Source organism: Mycteria americana, chromosome 7 (genome assembly GCF_035582795.1).
Source record: "Mycteria americana isolate JAX WOST 10 ecotype Jacksonville Zoo and Gardens chromosome 7, USCA_MyAme_1.0, whole genome shotgun sequence".
Taxonomy (NCBI): domain Eukaryota; kingdom Metazoa; phylum Chordata; class Aves; order Ciconiiformes; family Ciconiidae; genus Mycteria; species Mycteria americana.
The window spans coordinates 65,909,478-65,924,086 of NC_134371.1; the positions used below are offsets into that span (position 1 = coordinate 65,909,478).

General features: G+C 41.4%; 1 protein-coding gene across 10 annotated transcripts in view; it reads left to right on the plus strand.

The window, feature by feature from the left end:
• The window catches only part of FGGY (FGGY carbohydrate kinase domain containing), a 328,528-nt gene that overhangs the window by 162,463 nt on the left and 151,456 nt on the right, over window positions 1-14,609 (plus strand). For 9 of the 10 annotated variants that reach the window (XM_075508846.1, XM_075508847.1, XM_075508848.1 and 6 more), the window contains 4 exons: window positions 3,731-4,530; window positions 6,522-6,791; window positions 12,444-12,525; window positions 12,990-14,308. The exons of the other annotated variant lie outside the window; for it this stretch is intronic. In XM_075508846.1, coding sequence (XP_075364961.1) covers window positions 14,306-14,308 — 3 coding nt within the window. In that variant the 5' untranslated portion in view covers window positions 3,731-4,530; window positions 6,522-6,791; window positions 12,444-12,525; window positions 12,990-14,305. The remainder of the gene's footprint in view (window positions 1-3,730; window positions 4,531-6,521; window positions 6,792-12,443; window positions 12,526-12,989; window positions 14,309-14,609) is intronic. 10 annotated transcript variants of the gene reach the window in all.

Below are 14,609 nucleotides of genomic sequence, written 5' to 3' on the forward strand. Positions count from 1 at the left end.
CTTCTTTTTTAAGGCAATTTCCCTGCAAAAGAGATGTAGATTTATTATTCAATAGTAGTCCACAAATGATTCTGATATTTAGTCTTGTGAATTACTTATATTCTCCTGGACTATTACTTTTAAATGTTAGCTCTTACCATTACTGCTTGTTACTTGCCACTTACGCCACCACATATTGTTTCCTTATCACTAATTGGATAACTCCCAAACCCACAAAGACTCATTGCTTTAGTAAGGCTTTTTTTCTGAGGCTGATTTACGCAAAGAGATTTGTATGAATACTTATGGCAATGCTCTCTTTGAACATACTCCCTCCTGTAACTCTCTGTGTGAACAAGTAAAAGACGAGAATGTGGTTGAAGCAAATGTAGTTTGTATGCATGTGTACCTTTTGGGTATGCTTGACCAAGTTATACCATTGTTGCAAGAGGTCTCAGTGAGAGAAATATTTGAGTTTCTAGTCTACACTAATTTGGAGACATGGAAAAATTATGATAGTAATAGAAACAGGGAGTTCTTCAGATTCAATTTTCAAGAAGACCATTAGAGACATTTTTCTGATATAATTTCCAATCTTTTCCTACTCAGCTTTGATAATAAATATCCCTTGAGGACAGCAAACATGAATCTATTGAGAGTCTTGGACGAGGGGTTTTAATGATTTCATTTAAAGTGCTGTTCGTTCAATTCTTGCAATCTGTCTGTCTCTTTTTTTCAATTCCTTATGTTTTTACTCAAAGAATTCTCCCTTCCAATTAAGTGAATGAACCTTGGAATTGAGTAAGGCTGTCATAGCAAGTAAAATGAATATGACTGATTTTTATAATATAAATTGGAAGCAATTACCAGTTTTCTATCTTCTTGCTTGCTTGGAAAATTTACACTTAACCCAGCAATACACCTTAATTAAAGGCCTATCTATCTATCTATATAACCTTCTCTTTCTAGCAAAAGTCCTTCTGTGAGCTATATTAAATTTACTACAGCTTCATCTCTTTATTAATAACCTTTTCGTATATTTTCAATTAAGTTTCTGGTCACATTATAGCACTGAGGTAAGAGCTCTGTCTGACCTTTAATAGGATATGGATAATAGAACATCTTTGGCTCATGTTCTCCTTTGGTAGCACAACCTCCCACTTTTACTAAAAACATCTATGGAATTTGTAGATGGCTAAATGTGTGTGTTGCATCAAGAAAGACTACACCAGACTGCAGTAAAACTGGATGGTCTTCCATTCGCAGTCTCTGAGACCAGACAGTGCTTAAACAACCTCACTTTTTCTTGGTTTTATGGCAAACGCCCGTGGGAAACCGTGAATGACTCTTAACATAAGATAAAAACATTTTATTTTAACTGATATTTTCCATATGGCAAGCCATGCTTCTCCCCACATGGAGTGTAAGGAGTGTACTGTGGGGCAAAGGGTCTAGTTACTTTCAGATGATCAGGACCACATCATATTTGAATTCAGATGTTAATGTTCTGGGATTTGGACGCCAAGTAGAATTGACAATTAATGATATAGAATAATAAGGGATGTTTATGCTCCCTTCAAGCCCAAATTATTTCTGGGTGGGAAGGGTATATTTGGTAGCCAGCCAGAGTTTTGTTAATATGAATATGTGAACGAGCTGCTTTTCTTGCTGTTCTCCCGTGGTTGGGTTAATCTGTTCTTATTTATGTCTTTGTCTTTTTTCTTGTAACCTGTAGCTCATGATGCTCTTAAGAGGCACCTATCACGTATTTTCCTCTTGATAGGTGATTATCATTGTACTTCATTGAGTATGAAAACCCTCTTCAGCTCCATTTTTTTGTTCTTGAATCAGCCTTTCCCTAATTTAGTTCAACAAATCATACAGCCAGCCTCAGCCGAAAGTTGCCAAAGCACAAAGAGGACATAGTAAGTTAAATTTGCCAAGGTGACATATCTCTGCATTGATTCCTGTTGATATTTCTGTCTCCATGGATGTCTGAGTGTTTAAGAAACCTCATCTGGCGTGTCCACATAAAGTGGGGTCTAAAGATCAAAGCAGTAAATTTGTCCCAGATGAGGCAGGGCTTGATATTTCAGATGGAGAACTTGATCTGTGGCAGACCCTCACTGGATGCCAAGGGAACAGCTCTGGGATGGGCTTGGCTCAGGGCAGGGGTGCCACTCCTGCAACGATGTGACTCACAGTTATTCCCACATGGGTTTGTCCTATTGACTTGAATGCAAGTTTCACTGAATTACTGGTTGAACCTGCTGGTAAATGTGCCATATCAAAGAGCTGTGGTGCAATATCTTCCTCAGGCGGGTGCTTGGCTCTGAGCACTGCTTTATTTCCGAGGCAGTCCTGCCTTGCTTTAGATGCAGTCCAATGCATCTTGCCCTGGAGCAGCACAATCTAACAGTCACTGCCTGGGCTGTTTCACCCTTAGTCAGCAGGACTCATGCTTCATCACTGTCCAAACTGAAAACGTATTCATCATCATCATCATTTGTACACCTGTCACGATACCACCTTCAGTTCTACCAGTATTTCCAGCCCAGTCCACCCATTTATCAGCTTCTTCCACAATTATTTCCATACTTCCTTCTGTGTCATAGCCTATGTTCCTGGCATGAACTCCCTGACTTTTTCCACCAGGCTCTGAGCCTTTATGTATTTAGCCTCTCTTAAATACCCATTTCAGCTTGTTTTTCTATGGAACTGAATTTACTTCTACACCTGTTAGGTTTTGTTCCTGTTCTCCTACCCTCTTTCTACTTCCCTATCTGACCTGAGATTGTGGGTTGAGGAGCAATCCGTTGTTTAACATGCAAAGCATTCAAACACATGCTAAATAATTATGCAAATATTTTCCAATTGCTGTCATTGTGATTTTTATTATCATTGTTTTGGTCTTATGATGGAAAGCGGAAGCCGAGTGAACAAAAGTACCTGTCTGCGAGTGGAGCTGGGACTAGACCCTGAATTTCCCAATTCCTGTTCAGGCTAGAGCACATGACTGTCTCCTCTGTATGTTCTCCCCTGGAAAATTTTTATTTACAGAAACAGAAGTTCTGGAATTTGCATAACTTTGTAGCAGCAGTTTCTGCACTACGCTCAAACCCCCTTTTTTTTTATATTCAGGCCATGCCAGCTACATTTCTGGTAAATCATAGTAAAGGACATTACTGTGAACACTGAATACTTCTCTACTGTTATATTTCCCACTGTGAGTTTGCTGTAGTTGCTACCAGGCCATTCTGTTGTTGGGAACAGGAGGGAGTGGCATAAGAGAAAGCATTTCTTCTAAAATGTGGTGCACATTGGAAAGAGTCTCCAGAGCCATGTGTCTGGGAATTGCATTCAGGCGTGTGTTTTGGGGGCTGTTAATGAAGTGTAGTCCTAATTGCAGAGGAGGGAAGGGACTGTGAAGCAGCAGATCTCTTTCTGTAGATGAGGCACAGGAGGGCAAAGCCAAGGAGGGAGCTGCTGTAAGCAGTGCTGGTGCTCTGGGACTGGTCTCCCATCAACACCAAAGCAGCAGACTCATCCCTAAGGCGCTGTCAGCTTTGCCCCGCTGCCTGCAGCCTGGCTTGTGCTGCTTGGAGGGCCAGCACAGCAGAGCACAGCAGGGCTGGGTGCTCCAGAGGTATGGAGAGAGGGTCCGCTGAGGGGTGCACCATCTCCTCCTGCCACGGGCTAACAGGGAACTGGCAGCCCACTGTATTTGTCATCGCTTTCTTTCCCTCTTCAGGTAAATCCACCTCCCATCCAGTGGCCACTTCCAAACCAGGGCTGAACACGCAATGCCAAAAGGAGAGGACAGAATGCTCTGGGAGACAGACACGCAGGATTTCTTCCCCGCTGCCAACTCAGCCTCTAACAATCAGTTTGTTTTCCTGGATATAATTTTAGAAAGAACTGGAAGGAGGGAAACCTTTCCTGCAACTTTCATTTCTGGAATGAAATAATTTCTGGATCTCATTTCTGGAACAACAGTTCTGCTTGCTAAGAGGTGAACACAAGGGATTTAAGGGAAAGAATTGAGCTCTGATCCTCTATCCAGATACTCCTGCAACTGCTTCTGCTGCTCATCTCCCTTCACCCTGCACAGGAGACACTGGGAAGGAGCTGAAGACATGGTAGGAAGAGCCTGAACATATTGTGCAAAATAACACATTCTTCAGTTGCGCAAAGGGACACTGAGGAATGCCACAGTGCTGGAATGCCGTGGATCTGTGGAAAGACCTTCTGGAAAGAAGTTGAGGGGAAGCAGAGATATCAGGCAGCCTGGAAGATGGGATACCAAGGAATTTTGCAAGAGGAGGGCTTGGGCTGAGTGAGATGCCTGGCAAGAGGATGAATTTGCTGGAAATTCAGGAGAAGACCTATGCACAATATTCAGTTCCTTTGTGATTCAATCCAAAATCATTCCGTGTTTTCCATTTTTCAGAAAGCCCTAGTTCTCATATCATATGATTATGTGAGGCTTTCTGCCTTCAATTAAAAAGAATTCTACTGATTCCTCAGGTCATAGAGAAAAGCTTCGCACAGGTAATCCAGTTTGAAAGGCCAAAAGCCTAGAGTGCAGATTGCATCCTTTGGGGTAATGTGTGGGTTTCCTGGTGGCGTTCACTGCATTACTTTTTTAGACGTCACCAAGAGCCAGTCAGAGCTGCAACATGTATTTGGGTTTTTAGGCCATGCATTCTACCTAAAATGTGGTAGATCTGTGGGAGGAAGATGGAACAGTCCAGAAATGGCATAATTTTGACACATGGAAGACAGTGATTCAGTTATTTCACAGGTACATGGACTACTGCAAATATGCAGCTCATAAAAATCTTGACAGTGTTTAAAGAAGCAGTTTGATAGTGTCAGTCCCCTCATCACCATGCCAACTGGTCATTTTGTTTTGCCATATAAGCCGAGGGCTCAAGGAACAGGTGAGCACTTGGTTGGCCTGAGGAAATATAACTCTCTTCTAAGGAAGAAGCATTGTGCATGAAGCTTTCATTGACATTTCTTGATCTGGGCTTGTTCTGTGAATGAGGAGAGGACCTCAGTCTCTGAGGATGCTAATCCAGCGCTTCTTGCTGACCTTAAATTGACCTACGTAATTTAAACCAAACCTATGTACAAGTGACACACTTTCTGCTGAGAAAGTGCAATGTGTGCCAACACTTTTAATATTACTTCTTTTTTCTGTCTGTTTAATCTAGTATCTGATGTGAATGGAGGGAAAAAATGATGTACAACATACTCCTTGCACCAAAGTCTTAGAAAAGCAAATGTAAATGCATGAGTATGACACAAACTCCCCTTCTGTTAACACACACTCACACAGACTTGTTCAAGTTGCCAAAAGCATAGTTAGCCAACCTACAGTGTGTATATATGTAATTTACTGAAGGGAGGGGACAAGTCTAATTTATGCACTTGGCCCTCAGACCATGGTTTACCTCAATACTTTTCAATGCGCACATTCTGTAAATCTTACTGGGAGAAAGAATGTCAGCTTGCGCCAGGCTCTGGACATGCTGAAAATGTCGCTCGCACAGATGATGACTTGTGTTTAATTTGCTGTTGTGGATGGGCCTGAACCAAACTCCCTTGTTCCAAACAACTCTAAATTTAGGAGTTTTTGGCATCCCAGTCCAGATATGAGTCAATAGTTCTCTGTGTTCCAAAGAATAAGTATTAGGTTGCAAAGGTGGGAGTCGTTATGTAAATGGGATAATATAAAGGAATATCTATATTAATACTTTTGTTATGCCTCGGAGCTAGAGGTTTGCCAAGGCTTAAGTGGACTCAGGATGAGCTGGACACATCCAATTAATGTAAGTAATGTGACTTTTCTTGAACAAATGTGACTCCTCAGTGCACATTACAGCTGTTGAGTGTTCCAGCTCTGCTGCATCTGGTCCTCAGAGGTTTAGAAATCTGTATTCTAGTGTTGAAGCCTGCTCTTATTTCTGATTTTGTTTGGTACTAAATAAATGGGCTCTGATTTTCAGTGCTTCTGTCAGGGAAGTAAAAAATATTGGTGTGTGTTATTGATGGATATACAAGCCCTAGAAAAAAAAACAGAATATGAAATTAAGAATTATGTGTCCATATGCAAAGTAAGTGCACTGGACCTCCCATCTCCTTCCTGATGTCACTGCTGTATCCATAGTTTCTATATCATGTAAAAGTCTTTTATGGCTTCTCTCAGTGTAGCATCTGAATTTCTTCCATTGATGCCATAATTAACATCTAAGATGTTCTGCTGCTTCCCTCTCTTGTCCAGAGGGAAACCATATGTGCAGTTTATCGTGGGGCTCAGGTGCTGGCTCAGGCAGGGCGGGTGGAAGATGAATGCCTTGAGCTATGCAGGTGTACCTTGCACTTTGAAGATGTACCATGGGTTTTGGTCAAGTGTCCAATTCTGCTCGGTTTTAAGGAAAGGAAATGGGACTTCCTTTCACAGTCTCCTGCAGAACCCTTAATATTATTTAAATGTTTTGTGATTCACCTATCATCATATACCAGTCTCATTCCAGGATGTCTCCTGAGTGACTGGGATTCACCACTGGCAGATAAAAGGGAAGAAAAACAGTGGCGCTGAGGAAGATTATTCCAATCCCTCTTATGGCTTCCCAGACTGGGAAAGACAGGCAGTTCCCCCTGCTCCTCCACGGCTCTCTCCGTGGCTCACCACGATCTCCACCTCCACTCCCTGCACGGGGCCCCTAACTGGAATTGTTCTTTCCAGTCCAGTGGTCCCTTGCTGCTGTGAACCATGCTGGTTACACTGCAGTGGAAGAAGCCAGGTTTGTCGCTTTTTCTATGCTGTCTGAAATGCTGTGCGTTTTGAATTACCCACACATAGAAGCAGTAGGCAGTATAATGCAAGCATGGAGCAAGCACAATGTACCACATGAGGATCAGCTTAGCATGTTGGATTGGTGACACTTTGCAGCATAATACAAACCACTTATTCTTTTTCACAGCTGTTCTCCCAAGCATTTTAAGCATACATTCGCCCTCAGCATGCAGGAGATTTACGTATTTCACTTCCATTGACATGGTAGAAGAGACCCTCCTCACTTGCAGATTTGTTCTTTTAATAGGCATCCAGCACAAATGGGAATTAAGTACATGTGTGTGTCCAACAGAGAGTAGACCAGAACCAGCTGTAGGCACAAATAACTGCTTAGGAGGCCCATTTTTTTGTGCTGATTTGGTAACTCACAGTACAGCCAAACCTTCCTTTTTAGGAATGGGAAGAACAGGAAAAATAGAGGACCTCATCTTCAGATTGTATCACCCGTGGAAGAGGAGAGTCAGCAGGGAGAGAACACTCTGCATGAGGTTCTCCTCTCCCTGCTGGAGCAGCTGGAGCAAATAAGGTTCATCGTGGGCAAAAGTGAGCTCATTTTGCCTCTACTCCAAGCTGGCAGAGAAGTCAGGGTGTTTCGGGCTCTGAGTCAATGCTGTGATAACTTGCTCGCGTGACTTACTAATTGAAATTAGAGATCCTTCAAGATACTGAACGTCTGTGGCATAGACACGCTTCTCTCAGTCTTAGTTGTCTTATACTCCAAACCTTTTCGAATCATAAATCTAAGTCAAACGTATTGCAAATGGTGGAAGGACAATGTGGATTTTGGGAGAGACAGGGAAGGCTCTGTATGCATTCTCACTGTTGGGAGATGCAGAGGTGAGTCATCTGCGTTGCATGATGACGATGCAAGCACAAGGAACACAGTCCTCAGCAAAGTCCTTTTAGAATTAGCCACACAAAAAGTGGAATCTGAAAGACAAAAGAAAATGGTATTGGGAGGAAAGAAGTGGCAATGACTGGAGCCCTTAATTTGATGCCAATGATATCTCAGAGTAAGCAATTTCCCAGAGGATTGTCAGAGATGTGAAATGAATTGTAAGAGCTGCTTTACAGGCATTTGTGGGCACACACACCTGCTTACAGCAAGGGAAAAGACAGTGCGTAAATGTCTGGAATATTACATAAAAGCTGTCTGGTAGACTAGGCAGAGCAATTAAAATCCATCTCGCTTAAACGAACCCTGAGTGCAGGTCAAACAAATCTAATTTTTATTGTTCCTTAAGGAGAAGTCTGTATAGGAGACAAAAGGGGGATGCAGCCGTCAGGTTAAAAAATCAAGATGCCTTTAAAAAATTAAATGTTCACAATAGTGCTACAGCAAGCTAGATAAATGATATATTACAGCGATGGTTTAAAACTAATTGATGACTAATGTTGTAATGCATTTGTAGCTACACTGATCTATTATATATCTTGGCCAAGCTGAAGGGACACTTCAAGGAGAAAAATTGCTAACTGTTTTAACCTGATGGAACTTGGGGAAAAAATAGTTACTTTAAGAGATAAATGGAAAGGTTGTGACCTCCTAATGTACATCTGGGTCTTGCAATGCAAAATCAAATTATCATTAAACAGAATGTGATCTGTGATGGAATTAAAACAACTACAAACCAGCCCAGAAATTTCTGTAGAGAAATACAATAGTGCAGTTTGGGCTGGGACCATTAGCTAAAAAGCTGCCTGGCTAAAGAACTGGTGTAACAAGTTGGTATGGGATTGTTTTGCTCTAAAATGAAAGTTCGTTTAATTGAAGACTGCAGGAAAAATGTAAGCATATTTACAGCAATTTACATATGTAAGACATTCTATAAACATTACTTAATTAGTATATAAATAATTAACCATTTACCCTAAGTTCTGAGTAACATGTCTCTGGCTCTTGGAGGGGAGACAGGAAGCCTCATTTTCCCCTCCTCATTTTTGTCATGCCTGAGGCTCATGCCCGCTGGGTTTTACCCGTACAGTTGGAATTCAGAGATGTCAGTCAGGCTCTGCTTATTTTCACATCTAATTCATGCAAAAACCAGGTTTCCTCCTGAGGCGGTAAACTGGCCCAGATTTGCTTCAAAGTTTGGCCTAGGTTCAGTGAATGACTCACTTTAACTAAGGTACATCCATCTTCCTGGCTGAAACACGATATGGGAAGTGTCGTCAAAGAGCAGATACCCCCCTAGAACTAGAGCTTACAGATTCAGGACCATAGAAACCAAAAGTAATAGCTTGTTTCATCCCCTGGTTTCCCGTTACCCAATATTAAGGACACTGAGTGGGTGTAATAAGAACATCGTTACTCAACCCAGAGAATCAGTGTGGGGTTTTGCACGCTAAACAAGCTGCAAATGGCTGGGATGTATTGCTGGAAGCTGTGCTGGGAAGAGTTGCAGTCAGTAAGCCTCCGTGGTCATAGGCTCTGTGCAAAGGTCTATGGAATAAATATGGCAACAGGTTACAAATGAAGATAACATTATGGGCCACTGCTAAAATATGGATTACCTTGAAAAGTCTGTGATTAAAAGGCAAAAAATACCACTGCGATCCTTAGCCTTACCCTCAACCTCTGAACTGATTCCCTTAAATAGGAGTATGATATGAGACCAGTCTCACAAAGACAACCCTCACCACAAGTGACACTAATTTTCTTCTGGTTGAGAATAAAGTAATGTAGCAAGAACATGACCAGCCTGTGATATTGTCTGAGAGCAATGTATTCCTCTATGATAAATTAACCTTCCAGTGGGAAGGGAAATGCTTGCAATACCAAATTGCAAATATTTTGTACTCTGAAGGGTTTGATGTTCCAAAAACCCAAAAGCCTCCATATATTTTAACTGCTGTACATTAGGCTTTCTCCTTTGCATTCATTCAGTTTTGGTTTGAAGCCCAATACAGGCAGCAGCTTGGAAAAATAGTTCTCTAGCTCAAGATGGAGCAGCTGAAGTCTTAATTCTGGAGGTCTTTCTTTTCAAGGGGGACATTACTCTTGCGTCAAAATTTTAAGTTATTCAGATCATGGTATTGGTGTCAGTTTTTAACAACGTTAGAAACTCAGTGACATAAGTACCACTGAACTGACGTAAAACATGTATTTTCTGAAAGGATGATAAACAGTCATGTCCACAGCTCTATCTGGGATTTCTTTCCCTTCACTGACATACTAAAACAAAGCAACTCTAACACGTATTTTTCCTCCCATATCAAGTAACTTTCTAAAGCTTGGTGCTGAGTAAATAATTCTTGGATGGGCATCTTTTTAAGGCAGAAAAAGCGTACAAAATGGCTTTAGATGAAACTTTGAGCTGACAGTTAATTTAAAAGCAATAAAGTAAGGGAAAAAACCTGAGTAAACTTGAAGTACGGCACTAGCCAATCAGGTTGACTGTAGTAGGTGGTCAAAAGGATGAGGTTGTATTCTGGAAAACTTGCTTCGTTCAGTAAAAGCTTCTTCTCCCTCCTCCCAATTCTTCAGGCTTACCTTAAGATTTTTTTGGGAGAAATTGGAGTTACAGCAGTAGAATACACAAATGAAGGAGTGGACAGAGTTAAAGCACCATTCCCTTTGAAGGCAGCAGAAGAGAGTACGTATAGAGGTGGTAAGACCCCCTGGCCTCCCTCCCCAAACCCTGTCACCAGCTTAGGGGGGTCTGTACAGGCCCCTGTGCTCCCAGCAACCACACGTAGCTCTAGTAGGTAGCGTGTCCCTCATGGTGGAGTTGTGCCCTATGCATGGGCTTGTTTCTTAGCTGCTGACCCTTGGTGGCCGGGATGCCATTGTGGGAAATGTTTGTAGCCCATGGGATAATTATCTGCCATCCTAATTTTCCAGTCCTGTATCTCCCAAGGTGACGACTTTTCAGTGTACGTCGTGATGATGGGGATGAGGTGTCAATTAAAACATCCCATGATATTTCCATGATTACAACATACTGTAGGTAAGGAAGCTGTTCTCGTGTTTGGATCACACTCATAAACGATCCCGGCAATTCTTGGAGAGGGTGGAGTTACGTACCCGGTCTCATACTCCTCCTACTCTTGAAACAATCAGACATAAAATAGCCTAAAATAGGAGTGCAGCTATAACTTTTTTCCTTCCTCAATTTTTTTGTCTTGCTTTATAACAACATTTCCAAGCCGTGGCTGACAGAAATGGCAAAAACATACAGTAGTTCTGATTTTGGTTGTGTCTTGCTTTTTGGTTTCAGTTTGCATCTTGCACTTTCAGTTTTTCAGACTGGTCCATGATTCAAACAGTTGATTAAAGCTGTGATGGTTTTATCATTGCTTCAGAAAGACAAACTGTAAATCCAAAGGTTAGCAACCAGAATGGGATTTTAAAGAATGCTTCAAGCAGTTTTCTTCTGCTGCTTGTGCTTAACACTGGAAGAAACTCTGAATCACGGCTGTCTTCTGTGCCAAAAGGGTTTTTAACTTTTGTACACAGATTACATGTTTTAATTTACTGGTAGCATTTGCTCCATTTGATTTATAGTAAGGCTTTATGATTGTCAGATTAGTGTAAAAATGCAAATAGTAAATTTAAATTGTACCTTTGATGGTTCTGTAATAGAACCATCTTTACCACCTTTTTCCATGTTCTTTCTAATATTATGTCAATAGTCTAAAGGAGTTTTTGATATGATGCACTGAATATTCTGACTCGTAAGAGAGCTCAACATTGGGTACATCATTTACCAGTTCACCGCTGCCAAAAGCTATTGCATCTTTCTTCCCTCTTGACCCAAGCTTGATTAATCTTTCCATAGTTTTGGTTCTGATACGGTTTTGAAACAGTGTTGGTTTTCCCAGGAAGCCTTAAGCAAGAACCTAGGCATCTGCTTCATGCTATTTGGGCAGCTCAAACAACTGCATAAGGAATGGAATTATCTCCCCCAGACCTCTGACAGCATCACATTTCCACTGTTCGCAAACCCTCCGCCCCCCCGATGCCCGATATATGTAGCACTGGCAGGAAGAGCTGGGCAGACTCCTGTTTGCTGGCCCATGACCTATGAAGCTGCATGATTTTAAGAAAGACCAGGTTAGCTCCAGGAGGAGGGAAGTGTTATAGCTCTTTTTCTCTGATTCTGCACAGAAGTCAGAAGTTTTCAACATCGGTGAGAGCATCAGTGCATATATTCTGATTTCCATTTGTCATGCAAAGCATAAATCCAAAGCACTATGTGAGATCAATCATACCCAAAATATTTAAGGTTAGAGAGAACTAACATCTTACATTTTTCTCCAGTCCCGAGTGGTGCAGACATTCTGTTAATCATATATTACAAGCTCAGGCAACCCATTAAGTTTAGAAAATAGATTTATGTAACAAAGATGAAGCAGAATTAACTGGATCCACAAATGTCTTTCTACTCACGGCCGTCTATAATTGTTTCATTACACTTCCTTGGGTTTTATCCTGTTTTTCTGTGACCACGTACTGGCAATGTATCTGTAAGGAAAGAAAAAAAAAGCAAGAAATTCTAATGTGTAAGACATACAAAATAAATCCCATGATGTTTTCTAACATATGAATATTCCTAAATGCCAGACTAAAGCATCCCTCCAACGGTTTCTTTTACAGACTTTCCTTGTTCCAGAAACTTGGCCTGAGTTAGGAGGAAACCCCATAACTGTCCCTTAAAAGTTGAATTGCATCAGTGTGGGTAAGATGTTGGGCCAAATTTTTTAACGGTGTAATTCCATGAAAATCAGAAATACTACACCAGGGCTGAATCTGCCCCATGGTATAAAATTATCTCCATAAGGCAAGACTTCTGGAAACAGTATCATATTTTAATTATAAGCAGACAATTTGTTTTGGGTTGTATACAGAGCATGAAAATCTAACTGCTATAGGAACTAGCTACATATATGGTGATTCTATTCCTGTTTCTAGTGCTGTTTGTTTTATTTGTGTACGATATGCAGGTAGCTAAATGATCCTACAAACTTCTTTTTATGTACTTGAATAAGCCCCAGTTGAATTTAAGATTTTAAAAGATTACAGTGCTGGCTTTAGAACATCATTTGTACATTTTGCAATGAGTTTAGGAGAAAGGCTGCATGTTGTTTATAATCTGGAAAGTCCAGATTCCAGCTAACACTCTTATTTTTTACAAATTAACAGATGCTGATGGTACTTTGCCTCCCATGACTGTGTTCACGAGCTTCTGAATTCAAAGGGCAAAGTAGGATCTGCTTTTTGTAGAAAGTCACAGTCATGGCACGAGGACGTGCTGCTTGAAATGTGGTTGAGCCTTCTTCAACCCTTCTCCGCGCTGACTGAATTTTGGCATCACTGTATGATGTATCACCACTGTAACAAACTGCTTCACGTAAGCTGGTCATATTATATGGAAAAAGTCTTGAAAGGATGTTGCAGAAAAATATTTAACCTCCGTTAGTTATTTTTCATGAGCTGTAAGGTATTGTGAAATTTAAGGAGCTCGACAGATTTTCACAGCTTGGCTTGTGAAATTCGTTTCCAGCTCAACAGATTGTGATTTCACGATTTTGCACATCTGGATTTTGGCATAGAGCTATGATGGAAGATGTCTCTGGCAAATCTGCCTCCCAGACAGAGCAGGGCAGTATGCCTGCTCCTGGAGTGAGGAGTCCAGTCCTGCCTGTGAGTTGTAACCTGCCTGCCCTCACCTATGTAGCTTCTGTTCCACAAGACAAAGGCTGCACAGCTGTAGTTGGCCCTGACATCAGCGATCTCAGGAATTACTTGAATAAAAGTGTTAATGATAAAGTCAGATTTCTAATATTTAAGGAGTGTAAAGGTATATGCAAAAGTTGCAGGGGTATCTGTACTGCGTGTTCACAGACTGAATCTGTTGTGGGGAGCAAAGAGAACATTTTCACATGCTGGCAACATGGACAGGTACAGCAACAATGTGTGCAAAGACTAAGACTGCAGCAGCGGGCTGCTTTTCTGGCCAAGCATTGGGGGAGGGAGGGTCTTCTCCTTAACCTAATCTGTGGAGATCTGGAAGTCTTCCCAGAGGGGAACCAGTTGATGAAAACATGACTTTAAGCCAGACTTTTTTCAGCATTCGCACCACAGAAGGAGAGTTTATAAAGGTGGCAAGAGTCATGCGCGTTTTGCCTTTGTGTATCGCTGTATGGCAACCAAGTCATCCTATTTTCCCACCAGGATCACACGGTGTCACAGAACTTCACTTATTCTTATGGCATTGGCAGTGCGGTTTTGAAAGAAAAATCCCCATGCTGTCTGGAATGCTCAACTGTTGGGTACCAGAGTCAGAAAACATCCTGCCTGCCATGAACGTTAGGAAAACAGAGCAGCCCTGACTCAAGTGCCAAGTGGTTTTTTGGAAGGCTGACTCCCCTGAGAATAAAGGATATTGGTATCCAGCCAAGAAGGCAGGCAGGAACAGGCCCTGGGCAAGACACTGGAATTTTGGTGGAGCCTGAAATATGGTATGCTTGTTTGTATCGGCTTCTGACTTTTGTATTAAAAGGTGAGCTACCCAAAACGTAAGGAAATGGGTCACAAATTGATAAAATCAGAATTATTTTTCTAGCGATATTTAGAGCTGTGTAAAACAGGGATTTCCCTTTTTTGGCTGCTCTAGTATTTAACAGTATCTTAATATCTCTGTTAAAAGCAGAAAAAGTCCCCCAAAGGACATTTCCTTTTTTTCCTATTGTACACTCAAAAATCCCTTCTTGTTGTTGCATAGAATTCCGTTGTTTTTTACTTCCCTTTTTCCCTGTTTGA